Source organism: Oreochromis aureus, linkage group 7 (assembly GCF_013358895.1).
Source record: "Oreochromis aureus strain Israel breed Guangdong linkage group 7, ZZ_aureus, whole genome shotgun sequence".
Taxonomy (NCBI): Eukaryota; Metazoa; Chordata; class Actinopteri; order Cichliformes; family Cichlidae; genus Oreochromis; species Oreochromis aureus.
This window is the reverse complement of record NC_052948.1, coordinates 55,163,251-55,180,889: the sequence shown is the minus strand read 5'-3', so window position 1 is coordinate 55,180,889 and position 17,639 is coordinate 55,163,251. Positions and strand designations below refer to the sequence as shown.

Genomic DNA, 17,639 nt, shown 5'->3' with positions numbered 1-17,639 from the left:
AGCTTACAATTTGCTTACCTCTGATACTTGGTCCTCCTTTACTCCAGTTACATTACAGGACATCAGTGTTTTGCTTGCTCATATGAAACTGACTTCAAGCCTCCTTGATGTCCTTCCGGCCTCTTTTTTCATTAATGTGTTTGACTCTATTGGCCCCTGTATTGTGGAAATGATTAATATTGGCTCAACAACAGCTTGTTTAAAGAAGCTGGGAACTGAACCAGTACGAAGAGAAATATTTAAGGAACCTCATTTGGATCCATCCCTTCCAAACAGTTACAGGCCAATATCCAAATTGCCTTTTGTATCAAAGATTTTGGAAAACAACTGTAGCAGAACAACTGAACTATTTCCTGGAGAAAAAAAATGATGTCATGGACATTTTCTGGATTTTGTAAATTGCACTCTACAGAAACGGCTTTACTTAAAGTATCTAGTGACATCCTGATGGCAGCAGACTCTGGAGAATACACAGTTCTGGTTCTATTGGATCTCAGCTCTGCTTTTGATACTGTGGATCTCAGTATCATGGTAAACCGGCTTAAGGCCTTATTTGGGATTACTGGCAGTCTCCAAAAGTTGATTTTGTTCATCTGGACGTAGCGTTTTGTGGGAGAAACGTTTCGTCACTCATCCAAGTGACTTCTTCAGTCTCAGCTGACTGCAGGTTTCCCCAATTTTATAAACAGTACATTTGCATAATGACTGAAACCAGCCCACTGAAGGAACAATGGGCTGGGAGGTCAGTTCCTTAATCTTGCATAATTAAGATTAAATGGTAAATGGACTGATTCTTATATAGTGCTTTTCTACTCTCCCGGAGTACTCAAAGCGCTCTATACAACATGCCTCATTCACCCATTCATACAAGCACTTCTATACGCAAGTGCAAATTAACCTGCATTCACACGCATTCACACTCCGATGAACGCATCGGAGGGCAATTTTGGGGTTAGTATCTTGCCCAAGGATACTTGACATGCAGACTGGGGAAGCCAAGGATCGAACCACCGACCTTCCGATCAGTAGCTGATCTGCTTTACCACCTGAGCCACAGCCACCCCAAGGAACTGACCAGGAACATCCAGATGAACAGAATCAACTTTTGGAGATTTACTTACCTGGATGATTGAGCATGCATCAAGACGATTACTGGCATTGTTTTAAAATGGTTCATGTCATATTTATCTGAAAGGACTTTTACTGTTCGTATGAATCAAGTGATGTCCAAATCAAGAGTTCTATCTTGTTGGGTACCTCAGGGATCTGTCTTGGGTCCAATTCTCTTTTCACTCTATATATTCCCCCTAGGCCAAATTATTAGGCGCTACAATGATATCTCCTATCATCTCTATGCCAATGACATTCACATTTACTGTTCTTTTAAAGTCTCTGAGTTTTATAAATTGTCTAGTTTAAGTAATTGCCTGACAGAAATTAAGCAATGGTTAAATGACAACAGAAATTAGGCAGCATATCAGCTTCTTAGACCCCTATGTAAAATCGAGCCTTAGAAACCTCGGTGTCATATTTGACAGCTCGATGTCAATTGAGCAGTATTCTAAGCGGCTGGTCCAGAACTTTTTTATCATTTAAGGAATATTTCAAAACTCAGACTAATGGTGTCAAAGCCTGAACTTGAGATGATTATTCATGCTTTTATTTCTTCACGTTTAGACTGTAATGGTCTTTTTACTTGTTTACAAACGATCTTTAAATTGTCTTCAGACTGTGCAGAATGCTGCAGCACGACTCTTAACAGGCACCAAGGGAAGATCTCATATCACTCCAGTTTTGGCCTCCCTTCACTGGCTGAAGGTTTCATTTTAAAATTTTAGTTTTAACCTTTAGGGCCCTACATGGTCAAGCCCCCCAGTACATATCTGACCTGCTGAAACTGCATTCTTCTTCCCGAGCTCTAAGGTAATCAGGTCAGAGACTGTTGGTGGCCCCACGCACTCAATTTAAAACTCATGGTGATCGGGCCTTTCAGGCAGTGGCACCAAGGTTGTGGAATTCTCTCCCACTGGTTTTGCACTGTACAGACTCCATTGATTCTTTTAAAAAGCAGCTGAAGACATTTTTATATAGGCAAGCTTTTAATTAATTTGTTGCATTTTACTGTTTTACATTGTTATTTGTTGTATTTCCATTCTTTTCATTTTTCATTTTCTTTGTTGTAAAGCACTTTGTGATTTTATCTGCGAAAAGTGCTATATAAATAAATTTTACTTACAATAATGTATAGGATCGGCCAGAGAGGCGGCTGTCTGCTGTGACCGGTTGGGGTGAGAGAAGGAAGACAGGATAAAAGACATGCTGTGGAAGAGAGCCAGAGATTAATAACAACTGTGATTCAATGCAGAGAGGTCTAATGACACATAATGAGTGAGAAAGGTGACTAAAGAAGAAATACTCAATGCATCATAGGAATCCCCCAGCAGCCTACACCTATTGCAGCATAACTAGGGGAGGATTCAGGGTCACCTGATCCAGCCCTTACTATATAGTTGTCACAGATTGTTAGGCAGAGGACACACTCACAGGACTCTGAAGTTTTAGAGAGAAGGTGAGGGTTTATTTACAATGTGGCACCAAGTGAGGATATATACAGTGAGATAGATAACACGGGGCTCCAGGGAGTGGAGGGGGGTCCGAAGGGGAGGGAAGGTCCAAGGCAGGGGCACACACGCTCCTCTTCAACTCAATCCACAACTCACTCAGATAGTCCACTCCAAAATGCTCATGCTCACTCACACACATCCACAGGAACCAAGACGGCATGTAAGATGGGCAGGGAATCTAGAAGGCCTGTACACAGAGGAAAACAACGTTAGGAGGAAACTCTAGGAAATCACAACGAATACTCAAAAGGCTAGGCTACACTGACGCTAGGTAGTGTGACAATTCAGCGAGGAAGCAACCTCTCTTGCCATCTTAAGTAGTCTGCCAGCATCAGTGTGAATGAGCCACAGGTGTGTGTTCAGGGCGGGTTCAGAGGCGGGGAATCAAGGTCCAGTTCTGCCCTGGTGGGAGAGGCGAAGACAAAAACACACACCACGACCTCTCCAGATTTTGAGAACCATGACAGTACTACAGCAAAAAGGAAAGTTTTAAGCCTAATCTTAAAAGTAGAGATAGTGTCTGTCTCCTGAATCCAAATTGGAAGCTGGTTCCATAGAAGAGGGGCCTGAAATATTAATGAAAAATACTCTAGGAACAACAAGTAAGCCTGCAGTGTGCGAGCGAAGTGCTCTAATGGGGTGATATGGTACTACAAGGTCATTAAGATAAGATAGGGCCTGAATATTCCAAACCTTCTATGTATGTGAGGAGCAGAATTTTGAATTCAATTCTGGATTTAACAGGGAGCCAATTAAGAGAAGCCAATATAGGAGAAATATGCTCTCTCTTTCTAGTCCCTGTCAGTACTCTTGTGGCAGCATTTTAGATTAACTGAAGGCTTTTCAGGGAGTTTTTAGGACATCCTGATAATAAGATAAGATAAGATAAGATAAGATAACCTTTATTAGTCCCACACGTGGGAAATTTGTTTTGTCACAGCAGGAAGTGGACAGTGCAAAAGTTGTGAAGGAAAAATTAGAATAAAATAAGATAAGAATAAATACAGTACACAACTGTACAGAATAGAATAAAATAAAATACTATATACAGCAGAATAAAATAGAATAAAATATACAATAAGATAAAAATAGAATACAATAATGAATAATAATAATAATAAATAATAATAATGAATTACAGTAGTCCAGCCTAGAAGTAATAAATGCATGAACTAGTTTTTCAGCGTCATTCTGAGACAGGATATTTCTAATTTTAAAAATATTGCGCAAATGGAAGGAAGCAGTCCCACATAATTGTTTAATATGTGCATTAAAAAATTGCATCAAAGTTGACTCGAAGGTTCCTCACAGTGTTACTGGAGGTAATGCCATCCAGAGTAAGAATTTGGATAGATAACATATTTCTAAGTTTCTCAGGGCCGAGTACAATAAGCTCTGTTTTATCTGAATTAAGAGGCAGAAAATTAGAGGCCATCCAGGTCTTTATGACTTTAAGACATTCCTGCAGATTAACTGCAGTGTGTGTTATCTGGCTTCATGGATAGATAGAGTTGGGTGTCATGTCTTCTGATGATACTGCCTAATGGAAGCATGTATAATGTAAACAGAATTGGTCCTAGCACTGAACCCTGTAGAACTTCATAATTAACCTCAGCGTGTGAAGAGTTACTGTCCATTTACATTAACAAATTGGAGTCTATTAGATAGATATGATGCAAACTACAGCATCCTCTAATCTCTCTAACAGAATATTATGGTCGACAGTATCGAACGCTGCGCTAGGGTCTAGCAGGTCAAGCACAGAGATGAGTCCACTGTCAGAGGCCATAAGAAGATCATTTGTAACACTGAGGCTGTTTCTGTGCTGTGATGGGCTCTGAAACCTGACTGAAACTCTTCAAATAAGCCATTCCTCTGCAGATGATGAATTAGCTGTTTTACAACTACTCTTTAAAGAATTTTTGATATGAAAGGAAGGTTGGAGATGGCCTATAATTAGCTAAGACGCTAGAGATGGCTTTTAAAGTCACAGTTTAACTGCTGCCAGCTTGAAGGCCTGTGGTACATAGCCGATTATTAGAGATAGATTGATCATGTTTCAGACTGAAGCATTAATTAATGGCAGGACTTCTTTGAACAGTCTTGTAGGAATGTGGTCTAAAAGACACGTTGATGGTTTGGAGGAAGTATTACTGAAGTTAACTCAGAAAGATCAAATGGATAAAAAGGCTCTAAATGAATATCAATGGTACTCAAAGTAGCTGGACACAATGTTACATCTCTGAGATGATTATGAGTAATTTTTTCTCTCATGGTTAAAATTTTATTTGTGAAGAAGTTAATGCAGTCATTACTAGTTAACGTTAAAAGAATGGTTGGCTCAACAGTGCTGACTTTTTGTCAGCCTGGCTATAGTGCTAAAGAGAAACCTGGGGTTTTTCTTATTTTCTTCAATCAGTGATGAATAGTAAGATGTTCTAGCTTTACGTAGGGCTTTCTTATAAAGCAACAAACTATTTCTCCAGGCTAAATGATGATCTTCTAAATTTGTGACATGCCATTTCCTTTCCAGCTTACGAGTCATCTGGTTTAGGCTACACGTTTGAGAATTATACTAGGGAGTCAAGTACTTCCTATTTGAGGCTCTCATTTTCACAGGAGCTACAGTATCCAGTTTCATACGTAGTGAGGAGACAAAATTATTAAAAAGATAATCGACCTCTGTTGGAGAAGCTGCTGTTGGTAGCTGCTCTGTTCTGTGTTGGTACAGGGCAATGGAGATGATAACAGTGGGTGGATTATATTCTTAAACTCAGTTACACCACTTTCAGAAAGACATCTACTGTGATGAAGTCTACTCCCCACTGCTGTGTAATCAATTATTGTAAATTTAAATGTTATCAGGAAATGATCGGACAAGAGGGTTTTCAGGAAACACTGTTAAATGTTCAGTTTCTATGCCATATGTTAAAACAAGATCTAGAGTGTGATCAAAATGGTGGGTGGATTCTTTTACATTTTGAGAGAAGTCAGTTTATCCTAGTAATAGATTAAATGTACTCTCTCATTCCATCTATAGTTGTTCTGTCAGATACAATGACCTCTTGCAGAAATATTAGACTCGCAGACATATCGTGTAGGGGAATGAGACCTGTGTCATAGTCTTCATGACTATGAAGTTCATAGTGCTGAGATGGGGCTGGATTAGCAGTCTTCTTATGATCATTTGTAAAAAACTTCTTTTGTGTGTGTGTTATAGGTAAATAGAACAATGTGCTTAATTAAGTGAATTTGCGGCTTATAGTATAAAAGTGCTTTGAGTCAACAACACTAGAAAATCATTATGTTATGTTAATTCATTTAACACCAGGTAACAATGTGATTAGTTATTGTGTGTTAAGTTATACTGATGTTGAATTGGAATGCTGCTGAACCAGTTGAATAATTATTGTTCACATGTGTATTTTTAGGTTTGTACCAGTGATGACAACCCTGATCCAGCTGACTTCAGAGTCGCAGAACTCTCTCGCAACCCCAGGCTCTCCTCCATCCGAGATTTCAGCCCCCATATCCAGCCTAGCTATCTCTGTTCCCTCTGTGACTTTAAGTCCCTCTGGTGAGGAGGAGCGCCCTTTGCTGCATCAGCTGCACAAGTCCTCAAGCCGGGATGTACAAAAGAGAACCTCTTCACACTACAATCATGGCCATGTGGCAGATAGCTTACCATCTAGTCCACTGTTCACTATGGAGAATGCTGACTACCAAACCATACAGGACACCAGAGCTGCCAGTTGTATGTTTTCAACAGCACCTGTGAAATTAATTAACACAAACAACAATGTAAGTGACTGCAGCAACAAAAGTGTCACTGACCATGTGGTTGATTATTTGAGGTTAAATGGTGACAGCATACTAGTAAGTGATACAGAGGAGCCTCGGGGGGAACACATACCCTTCCTAAGTGCAGATAGGAATACAGCCCTTTTACTCAGGGCTATAGACAGCAGCAGGACTAACCCAGCATCACCAAATGATGACCTACCAGTGAAGTCATCTAGCCTCATCAACCAACAAGATTCAATTGCTGCGTAAAGTAAAAAAAAAGAAAAAAAAAGAGAAATTGCTAAGATTACTTCACATGGGGGAAGAATATAAACAGCCATTATTAAACCTTTATTTTCGATAAATTCTCATAATTTATTTGCTGTGTAAAGACTTTTAAAGACAAATGAAGAATGAAACTTTTATTTTAGAGATGTAGCAAATAAAGTTTTATAAAAAAAAAACAGTACAAATGTGGTCATGTCTTATAGGTAAAGTGCCATACGCTAGTATGCAGCAGTTCATAGTATAGTTAAAAGAATATTTCAGTGCAGACAAATATCAATGGTGCCTTTCTGTTTAGTATACTTAAGGGGCCGTAATATTGCATACTGGGCCATGTATCACCATCCTATTCTTCAGGTTATTAATCAGATGTTCTGTGTTGTCTGCCTTTAACATCTTGCACTTTAAGGCACCCACTGACATATTTGAAATCAAATGTTATGGGTTCAAAGTGCATGCTATGTTCTTAAATGCTGTGATGAAAAAATGAGCAGACAGTTGACTTGAATTGATGGTTTTCTTACCTGATGTCCTACTTTTATCACAGTCTTATGGTATATATTATTAGTCAGCTCATAACCTGGATTTCATCAAAATGTTAGAGATCTTAATAATTTTATTCATCACTGGACTACACTGTGGATGACCTGCCAGAGAATGAATATTGTAGCTGTGAGATAAATATACATTCATTAAAGTTTGCTTCATCAAGGTGCATAAGATACACCTAAAGAGGTTTTTTTTCATTTATATTAAGTTAGATATTTACATTTTACCATTTCTATGTTGAAGAAGTACTTCACTGAATTGTATGGCACTCTTATAACATTTAAACAATGTTCATGCTTAAAGAGTAGCAGCCTAATAATCCTAACGTTTCTGGTATGGGTCAAGCTGGATGCTGGTTTTCACATGCCCCATAATCCTCCTTAGAAGTTGTATTTCTTCCTATGCTGACAGATGTTTTGCCTAAGTATAAACTGTCTCTGTTAAGGTGGTACATGTCAACGACTACTAGCGTGAAGACCAGCAATTCTTTAAAATAGTATCTTTAAATGAACAATATCTACAAAGTTTATACTAAATTAACTACAAGATCTATGTCTCATGTTTTCTTGTGTGAGTCTAACCAGTGCTTAGTATTGGACTGTGGATCTTAGAGAAGTGCTGAATGTATAAATGGTGGTCATTTCCTTTAATTTAAACCATATTTCTGAAAAAAATTTGAAATTAAAATCTCCCCCTCAAATTAATTTGTTACAACTTCAATCGACTTAATGTTCTTATGTTTTCAGCTAGAACAGTTTTTGCAGTCTCAATGTTATTTAAAAAAACAAACAAAAAAAATTCCAAACTTTTCTAACAACAGTATATTAAATGGAAATCTGCAAAAGACTTCTAGACTTGTCATAAAAACATTTTTGAAAGATTAATTTAAATTAACTATTGGGCTCCGTAATCAGTGTATGTAGAATCAGCAGTGAGTTTAGCGTATAAAGTATCATGACACAGTTGTGTTTCCCATCGGTGGTTAAATAGTGGCAATTCTGTTTATTTTATATACAAAGATTATTTATGAGACATTCAAATTTGTTTATTTATTAATTTAATTATTTAACATTAATTAGTTAATATTATAATATGACCCCCCTCCCAAGAACAAAAAAGACCCAAACAAACAAAAAAAATGAACATTCTCACAAGGAAAGTGGACCTGGTAAATAATTTCCCCTGACCATATCAGATCCCCTTGCTGTAGGAGTCAAGTTGAGTTCAGGGTTTTCCTTTAAATTTAAATGACCTGTCCTGATATAAATTTAACAGATTTGATATAAACAATGCAAGATATACAGTCATTTCATCTGCACACATTAATACAAAAGAAAAAAAAATCTTGCACATTTTGTCACTTGTATGCTTAGCATAACACAAAGAATATTGTTTTGAAATGGGAGTGTCTTTAATTTATGTAAATATATCAGGAAAATCTCCTGCATTGTTGTTTCTCACTGAATATCACATTATGTGTTTTTGTGTGTTAGTGTCAAAGCATTTTGGGTTGAAAAAAAACTTTCGGTTTTTCTGTCTCACTTTTGATTGATACAATGAAAGTCTTGTGCAGCTGTAATAATAAATAAAACACACATTTCACATTTGAGCATACATGTGAACATGATTTATATGTCAAATTCTATGGCTTTTTATCCGTTTGTTTTTTCAGTACGGACTGATCTTTTTAAAGAACTGAAGATGATTTCTCAGTTATAAGCAATTTGTAATTAGACCTTCTGGACCGCTCATGGCAGAACAAAGTCCCAACAATGATAGGAATTAGGACAAGACCCCCGGTGTCTAGATGCTGGCAGTGGTGGAATTGAGGATGAAGGCTTGAATGTGGATTGTGAATGGAAGGAAATGTGAAGGAGTCGGGTTGCACATATGAGAGTCTGAAAGACAGAATGACAAAACAGCAGTGAGATTTAAAGCACACATCAGAGAGGCTGATTGTCTTGCAGCAGGCAGGCAAGAAAATTATCCAGCTTAGAATGATGATGTCAGTATTATCAGAGTTGTTTGACACTGTGGGAAAGTGGATGTGATGTAAAGAATGGACTTGCAATTAAAAACCCAGGAAAGCAGGCAGATTAGTGATTAATTTCTTATAGTAATCCTATCAGTAATTATAGTGTTTTGATTACACAACTTCAAATTAAGTCCTGGCTGCATATTACACTGAAAATAAATAATAACACAAATTTGTACTCCCTTTACATACATGTTAATCTATGTGCTGAGCAATGCCATTTTGTTTTCATTCTGTATTTTACTTGTATCTTAGATACCCATTAAATATGTAAATTTTTTTCATGTAATGTCTTCTTTCATGTACTCAAATAAAAGTAATTTTTGAGCACAAAATTTTGATTTGTGTTCATGACTTATTGAGTGCATAAGGTAAAGCTGCAGATCTTGCCAAGCTTTAAGCAGTTTAGGAAAGCTAAAGACACATGGGTTAACGGGACAACTTCAGTCCTGTATCATTTAATTAATATAATTAATAATGAATTCATCTCACTGCTGGCTATCATATGATATATATTAGCTTGCTGATGAAAGGTAATATATATTACAAATTTATCATTTATATTATAATATACTGTAGTAAACTTACCATTTAGTTCACCTTTAGTTCAAAATAAACCCAATCTTGTGGAAGTTTAGTTAATAATGTACGTATGTTATGGGTAAAACTGGTGTAGGGATTTTTTATGAGAGAGAGAAGACAAATATGCCCCAATTATAAGTTTACAATTTATAATAATGGTGAGAATTTGCAAATTAGTTTTACATGCCACCATTCCTCTTTGGCAGCTTTCTGACCACTTCACTCATCACCATGGCAGCCACCTTTTACCCTCCTTTAGACCTGCATAAAAAGAGAGAGCTTTTCCAAGCCCAGAAACTCATGACCATGTTTACTTTCTGGTGCATTCACTAGTGAGGCAACCCTCCCCCTTAAATTCCTTAGAGAAGGGGCCTTTCTTTGTAATGTCTAATAATATCAGAGTAACAGTCCACCTCCAAAACTTCTCCGCAATACACTGTGTGCAGTAAATGACAAAACACAAACACACATATGTGATGCTAATTATGAGATATTAGCCTTACAGATAAACAAAAAACGCAACACGGAGGCTTTGGGACCTCATTTGTTCACACCACACCAATAAGATGCTCTCTGAGGGATGGCTACTATGTCACACATAGCTTTGCACTACTAAAGAGACCTTTCTTTTAAAGTATTTTTGCTAACATGAGACTGACCAAGACAGATGTATGAAGAGTGTGAAGAGAGATAGTGAAATGCGCCAGTGCTTTTACAGGTTGTCAGGCTGACAACCTGTGGAAGGCAGTAATTGGTGTGCAATAATTTTGGAGGAGGGCTTGTGAAGACAATGACATCTAGGGATAGGAATTGAATTCCGAGCAGTTCAGTTGTATGGGGAACCAATTTCCCTTAGTTTAATGCTTTGGAAATGTTAGTCTGCTTGCTTAACGATTTTGCTTATTGGTTCCACTTGCACTTGTGCTACAATCAGATGATTTCCATTCCAGTGCTGGAGGAGGAAAATAATGGTGCAGTCTAGAGCGTGGATATGGACATTAATTTTATTTTTATTTTACAAAAGGACAACAGAGCAATGGTATAGTGCAAACTGCATACAGGACAGAAACAACCGCATTATGCTGCTAACAAAATTCGGCTAACATACAGCTCGCCCACGAGGGCGGATAAAGTCTCTCAGATGGCCTGGTGGTCTATGGTGCCTCCTTGGGCGAAGGCACCCAGATGGAGGTGGGGGAGGGGCCACGTCCGAAGTGGCTGTGGGCCCAGGGCTCACAGGGCTCACAGTAGGGGCTGTCACAATGGTGATGGCAGCGTCTGCAGGGGTGGAGTCCAGGTCTGTCTGCGGCCCACCCTGTTGTGTCAGTGCAGTGGCCGCACCCCGATAGGGGGCAGTCTGTCCTGGTGCAGGGCGACCCTCCGTCCCCTTGGGGGCAGTTGTACCCTATACACCACTTCCCCCAGACGTTCCAGAACCTTACAGGGTCCAACCCAGTCACTCCTCAGCTTAGGGCATCTGCCCTTTTTCCTCTGGGGGTTGTACACCCAGACCAGTTCCCCCACGTTAAAATGTCGGCCTCTGGAATGGACGTCGTAGTTCCTCTTCTGCCGCGCCCCCGCACTTATCAGTTTCCTCCTAGCAAAGTCATGAGCAGACTCCATGCGATCCTGGAGCTTCCTCGCATAGTCAGGACCTGGTTGGTCCCCATCAGCATCGGGGGGTCGGCCCATCATCATCTCCGCTGGAGTCCTGATCTCCCTGGCCAACATCAAGAGGGCAGGGGAGCACGAAGTGGAGTCTTGGACCGCCGAACGATATGCCATGAGGACCAGGGGAACATGACTGTCCCAGTCACGTTGGTGTTTAGCCGTTACTAGCGCCAGTTGCTCTGCCAGTGTACGGTTAAATCTCTCAACGAGTCCATCACTCTGTGGGTGGAGGGGTGTTGTATGGGTCTTATGGGAGCCTAGTTTCTCGCACATGGCCGCGAACACACGAGACTCAAAGTTCCTGCCCTGGTCCGTGTGGATTACTTCAGGCACCCCAAATCTGCTGAACATCCCCTCCACCAGAGCATCCACAACTGTCTCAGCCTCTTTGTCATGTAAACTGTATGCCTTTGGCCACTTTGTGAAATAATCCATAGCTGTGAGGATATAGCGGTTACCCCTTTCTGTGCGGGGAAAAGGACCCAGGATGTCCATCCCCTCTCCATAGGGTACCCTGCCGGAAACTGTTGCAGTTGGGCATGGGATTTGGCTGTGGGTCCCTTCCGTGCTGTACAGCTGTCACAGCGGTGGCAAAAGTCCTCTACGTCCCGTCTATGTCAGGCCCAATAGAACCCCTGCCGGAGGCGGCGGAGTGTTTTGGTGACACCAAAGTGGCCAGACCCTGGGGCCCCATGCACTGCGCGAAGCACCATCTCCTGCAGGGCCCGCGGGACAACCAACTGCCACCTCATCTCGCCCGTAGCCGGTTCCTTCCAGCCCCTTTGCAGCTCTCCATCGTGCCGCCGCAAGGCATTAAACATGGACCAGAGTCCCTTTGTGGCCTGTGACAACATGGCAATTTCCTCCCATTGGGGTTGTCGCTGTTCCTCAATCCACTCAAGCACTGGCTTGATGTCAGCATCCTCCTCCTGTTGATATCTCCACTCCGTTGCATCCACAGCAACCAGCCTCTGACAGGATGGCCGTTCCTCCACCCCCGTCACAGCACACTTTACATCGGGCACCAATTGGTCCTCCTCCTGAGCTTCCTTCCTCTCACAGTAGTGGCATCCGTCCTGGGCACAGGGTCTGCGGGAAAGCGCATCTGGTGGATGGTTCAATGAGTCCAGCACGCTGCACCTCTCACAGAGCCCTCTCCGCTGCAGCCTGTCTGGCCAGGGGGGTGTCTAGGCCTCATCCGAATGGGCTGTGGATCTCCAGTATCGATGTCATCCTCTGAGAAGGAGAAGCAGTCCTTGAAGTCCAGCAGCAGCTGCCAGAGCAGGCCCTGCTCACTAGCAGTCAGTCCATCGCAGTTCTCCTCCCACACCCTCCTCACAGCTGAAACTCTCCCGCCATTGTCCGGCGGTTCCTTAGGGAGAAGGGGAGGGCATGAAGCAGCATGGGGTGAAGTTGAGGTCAGTGTAAGTGGGTCCTTGGGGGCGGCCGGACTACCAGTCAGGTCTGGGGAGGAGTCGGCTGCCCGCTCAGATAGGGCATGGGCTGCAGGGTGATCAGGTTGGGGTGGCCGCCGCAACATCCGAACAACACCACCGTCAGGGAACGAGAGCGTCCCCCCCCCTCGTGTCAATAACGCAGTCCAGTGCCCTGAGTACATCCAGCCCCAGTATACAGTCTTCCAGGTCTGCAACCCATACAGAGCAGCGGACTGACTTCCTCCCCACACTCAGGGTGAGCAGTGCTTCCCCTAGCATGGGGGCCCGCTCTCCCGTCACAGTCTGCAGCTTCACCATGGTAGGGAGGATGCGATCCCCCCTTCCCACCACATCAGGTCTTAAAACTGTTGTTGAAGACCCGGTATCCACCAGGGCTGAGCAGCATAGTCCATTCACAACTAATGGGGCATACCAGCAGCTGCCAACCCAAGTCCTGCCCAACAAAACAAGCCGCTCCACCTGTCCATCCACAGCTCCGCAGGGGCGCTGTGCACCCCCATGGGCCCTGAGCTGGGTTGTTCCTCCCGGAACAGGAGGCTGTGTCCCGACAGGAGGTCGGGACACAGCCCCAGGGTCCTGCATCGTCATGCAGACCCCATGTCGTTTCCCTGATCTGGGTGGGCGTGGGGACAGTCTCGGGCTAGGTGACCCGGCCGTCCACATCCCCAGCAGACCCTCGGCCCTCTTCTCGGCCTTTGTTCCCCATGTAGCGTGACAGCTCTCACCAATTGGGTCAATCCCTCCGCCCATGCGGGTTCTGCGGTGCAGTCCCTCCTGTAGCCCCCGTCTGCGGTGGCCTGGTCAGCTCAGTCAGGGGTTTAGCAGCCCCAGCGCACAGTAACTCTCTCTCTGTAGCCAGCTCCAGGTCCTCCTGAAGGGATTTAGGGTGAGCTAACAGTGTCTGGATCCGCAGCTCATCAGGAAGCAGGGCCTGGAGGAAGTGGTCACAAGCTAATTCGCCCTGGATGGTGGGGGGCATGTGGGCATAGGTGCGGTGGACCAGCCCCTCAATGTCATTAGCTAGGTCCCTAATGGATTCTCCTGGTCGGCGGCGGCGGCTGCACAGTTCGGAGCGCAGCAGGCTCAGAGTGGAGCAAGAACCAAACCGCCTCTTCAGAGCCCCGACCAAAGCATCATAATCCCCCCTGCCCTCTGGGCTCAAAAGCAGCAAGCTAGACAGGGCATCGCCAGTAAGGCACATAGCTAGCTGCAGGGACTTCTCTTCAGCAGACCACCCACCAGCCCTGGCCAACAGTTCAAATTGTGCATGAAAAGCTTCCCAGTCAGCCTTGCCATCATACCTGGGGGTCTTCATGGAAGCGTGGAAAGTGCCTCTATGCGTCGGTGTGTCTCTCTCCACACTCTCAGCCACTGCAGAAGTCCCCAAAGAGCTCCGTCGGCCACCCGAACGGTGAGAGGATGCAAAGCCGGCTTCTCTCGCCATATCCGCGGTCGTTTGTCTCACCCGCTCTCTGTGTTCCGCGAACCTCCGGTCCCCGGCGGAGTAGTCGTGTCCGTGAGCTTCTGCTGTAGGTTCTCGCTTGATCTTGGAGTAATCCATCGGAAGCATTCCGCAAAGTCCCGCAAAAATCTCCAGCGTCCACAGCCGATGCCGTGAGTCGGGGCGGCACGAGTGCAGATAATTCCGGAGGCGAAGCTTCACTTTCACTTCTGACACCAGTGTAGCGTCCCTCCGACAGAAGACACAGACGATCGGCGTTGCGGTTACTGGTGTTTATTCAGAATAGTAACACGGGCTACTGTGGGCCGTAGCCAACGCCAAAACAACAGGGAAAAAGCGCGCTCCCCAGCAACAAAAACAATCCCCCTCTCTCCTCCTTTCTTCCGCCACACACACACCATTCTGTAACCCCCGCCCCCCGAACACTCTCAGCACACATGCTCTCCTCCAGACTCTCTGTCATTGGTAGCTGATCTGATTGACAGGCCAACCGGCCTCTAGACTACTGCACATTCAAGGACACTCAGTAAATCACCATGCTGCGAGTGTGGTCCAACTATGCCATAAGTAACTGGCAATTCTGAACACAAAACACTGATAACACAAAAGTCAACTAACTTGTAACCCAGTCCGCTACAATACTAACACTAGCAAGATTAGTGTTAGTGTACTAACATTAAGCTTGCTAGCTTTAATTCAGTTCAGTTCAGTTCAGTTCATTTTTTTATTTCAAACATATATATTCTCCAACATTTCATAAAATCATTCCATGCAGTTGTTTGAAATTCACTTTTTGACTCACTATATGATTTCCTCACTACATAACTCAGTCTGCTGGTTTAGAGCCTTCAGTGCATCGTGGGAAGTCCCCAGATGGGAGGATTCAGGGTCACCGAATCAAGCCCTAACTATATACTTTATCAAAAAGGAAAGTTTTAGGCCTAATATTAAAAGTTAGAGTGTCTGTCTCCTAAATCTGAACTGGAAGCCGCTTCCACAGAAGAGGGGCCTGAAAGCTGAAGGCTCTGCCTCCCATTCTACTACCAAGTAAGCCTGCAGTCTGACAGTGATGTGCTCTATTGGGGTTATAAGGTAGTATGAGGTCATTAAGTTACGATGGGGCCTGATTATTTAAGACCTGAAGTGTTACGTGAAGGATTTTAAATTGTACTCTCAATTCAACAGGGAGCCAATGAAGAGAAGCTAGACAGGAAAAATATATGCTTTCTCTTTCTAGTCCCTGTCTGTACTATTGCTGCAGTATTTTAGATCAAATTATCCTCTATAACTTAAAGTGGTCAGTTTGACATATATTACAAGTGTCATTATCCTGTTTTTCTTCCTGGCATTATCCAGTTTTTGAGTTTTGTTTTGGACTCATTATTCACTTTTTTGATAGTAAGAAGTTAATTATGTTCTAGTTGAGGGTGTTACCTTCTGGTTCCTCTGAGTTTGTATTGATAGTTTTTTGATTTCTGGTCTGTTCATGTCTGTCCTAGTCTCATCTCCATGTTTTGTTATTCTTTTTTTGTTTGTCTCAGTGTGTCTGTGTTACTTCCTCTTTTATTTTAATAGTTACTATGTCATGTGTATTATGGTTTGTTCTGCTTCCTCTTTCTTGCCAGTTTGATTATGTTACTCTATATTGTTATTACTGTTATTCATCAATGATAGAGAGGGCTGAGAGATGATAACAGATTACTCATGCTATTTTTCTTTTAAAAAAAACAACAACAAACCTTCACATAGCATAGATAGCAAGATAAGGACATTAGGAACCAGAGGTGGGACCAAGTCATTGTTTTGCAAGTCTCAAGTAAGTCCCAAGTCTTTATCCTCAAGTCACAAGTCAAGTCTCAAGTAAAGTCAAGCAAGTCAGAGTCAAGTCGCAAGTCAAGACAGACAACTTTCAAGTCAAGTCCCAAGTCCGAAACTTTGAATTTCAAGTCCTTTCAAGTCTTTTTTTTAACCCTCTGGGGTCCAGGGTATAATTGGCCGTTCTTGACTACTTTTGATTTTACTTCTATATTTCACTTTTAAAATATGTTTTTCTTGCCTTGTTTGGTATCATTATTTACAGCACAACCTCAAATATCTGAAATTTGAGTTATTTTTTTTCATTTTGGTATACTATATTAGCACAGTTGATCTAAATTCAGACAAAAATTCAGAATCCGAGTAGAAAAAAGTTATATTTTTTACATGTTTAACGAATCATTTTCATAACTTGAAATGCAAATAGAAATTGTACATTTCTAAAAATTATGCACAAGTTTTGCAAACAACAAAGTTATATGGTACTATTTACCTAAAAATGCAGCCAAGGCCCTCAGGTTTTTTTATATAACCATTTAAATCTATTTACAGAACAATCAGGTGTGCTGCATCAAATAAGAAGGCACACAAATTATTTGTGCCAGTCCAAAAATGTAGTTTGTGTTCAGTATAAGACAGAGGAGAACACCACAGGCCTAAACCCTGCAGGTCTGACAACTGGAGGTGCAACAGTCCAGTTTTCTATGTGGAGACAGCGTTTACACTGGAATCTGCCTTTGACAGCTTTTTAGATCAAATATGAAATTCAGCAGTCTAACCGACACACAATACAAAACAATAACTACACAACAAACTAACTCTAGCCTCCAAACACGCTAAACGTCACTAATGTCTCACATATGAAAACTCTCTCTCTCTCTTTCTTTCGCTCGCGCCGCTGTCACTCCTAAAAACTTCCCTTCTCCTAAACAACCAAATGTCACATGTTGCCTTATCATTTTTTTGATTGGCTGACATGGTAAACTCTAACACCAATAGGGAAGGGGTGTTTTTCTTTTCTTTTTCACTCGCAAATGGAGAGCGTATGCTAGGCTGTCTGTAGAAAACGCCGTTTTGTCTAGCATCCCTGTTGAGAATAACCTTTGCAAATAAACAACAGCTAATAATATAAGATCAAAGTATTTTATTTGATGTATTGACATAAATGACAGAAGAAAAAAGGCCATGTATAGCAGGACTACTCAATTACACACTAAGGTGGGCCAGATTTTCTAACCAAAAATTTTTTTTTCCCTGGCTCAGACATGCAAAAGTTAAACACGACCATACACTAATTGCAAATTAAACACAGTGATTTTGAATTGTGATGTGATGGTAAAATAAATATTTGTCAGTCTAAACTGGGTTAAATCTAC

The 17,639-nt window shown here is 42.1% G+C and overlaps 1 protein-coding gene and 1 long non-coding RNA gene across 7 annotated transcripts in view; one reads left to right on the top strand and one right to left on the bottom strand.

Moving 5' to 3' along the window:
- The window catches only part of nrg1 (neuregulin 1), a 47,825-nt gene extending 38,229 nt beyond the window's left edge, over positions 1-9,596 (top strand). For 4 of the 6 annotated variants that reach the window (XM_039615418.1, XM_039615419.1, XM_039615421.1 and 1 more), the window contains one exon: positions 6,056-9,596. In XM_039615418.1, the coding sequence (XP_039471352.1) occupies positions 6,056-6,677 (622 nt within the window). In that variant the 3' untranslated portion in view covers positions 6,678-9,596. The remainder of the gene's footprint in view (positions 1-6,055) is intronic. The other 2 variants (XM_039615424.1, XM_039615422.1) reach the window with 1 other exon arrangement.
- LOC120441206 lies at positions 2,557-3,159 on the bottom strand. Its single transcript, XR_005613880.1, has 2 exons — positions 2,891-3,159; positions 2,557-2,811 (listed from the first exon to the last, which is right to left on the bottom strand). It is a non-coding gene; the product is annotated as an uncharacterized LOC120441206 (long non-coding RNA).
- Positions 9,597-17,639: the final 8,043 nt, after the last annotated feature.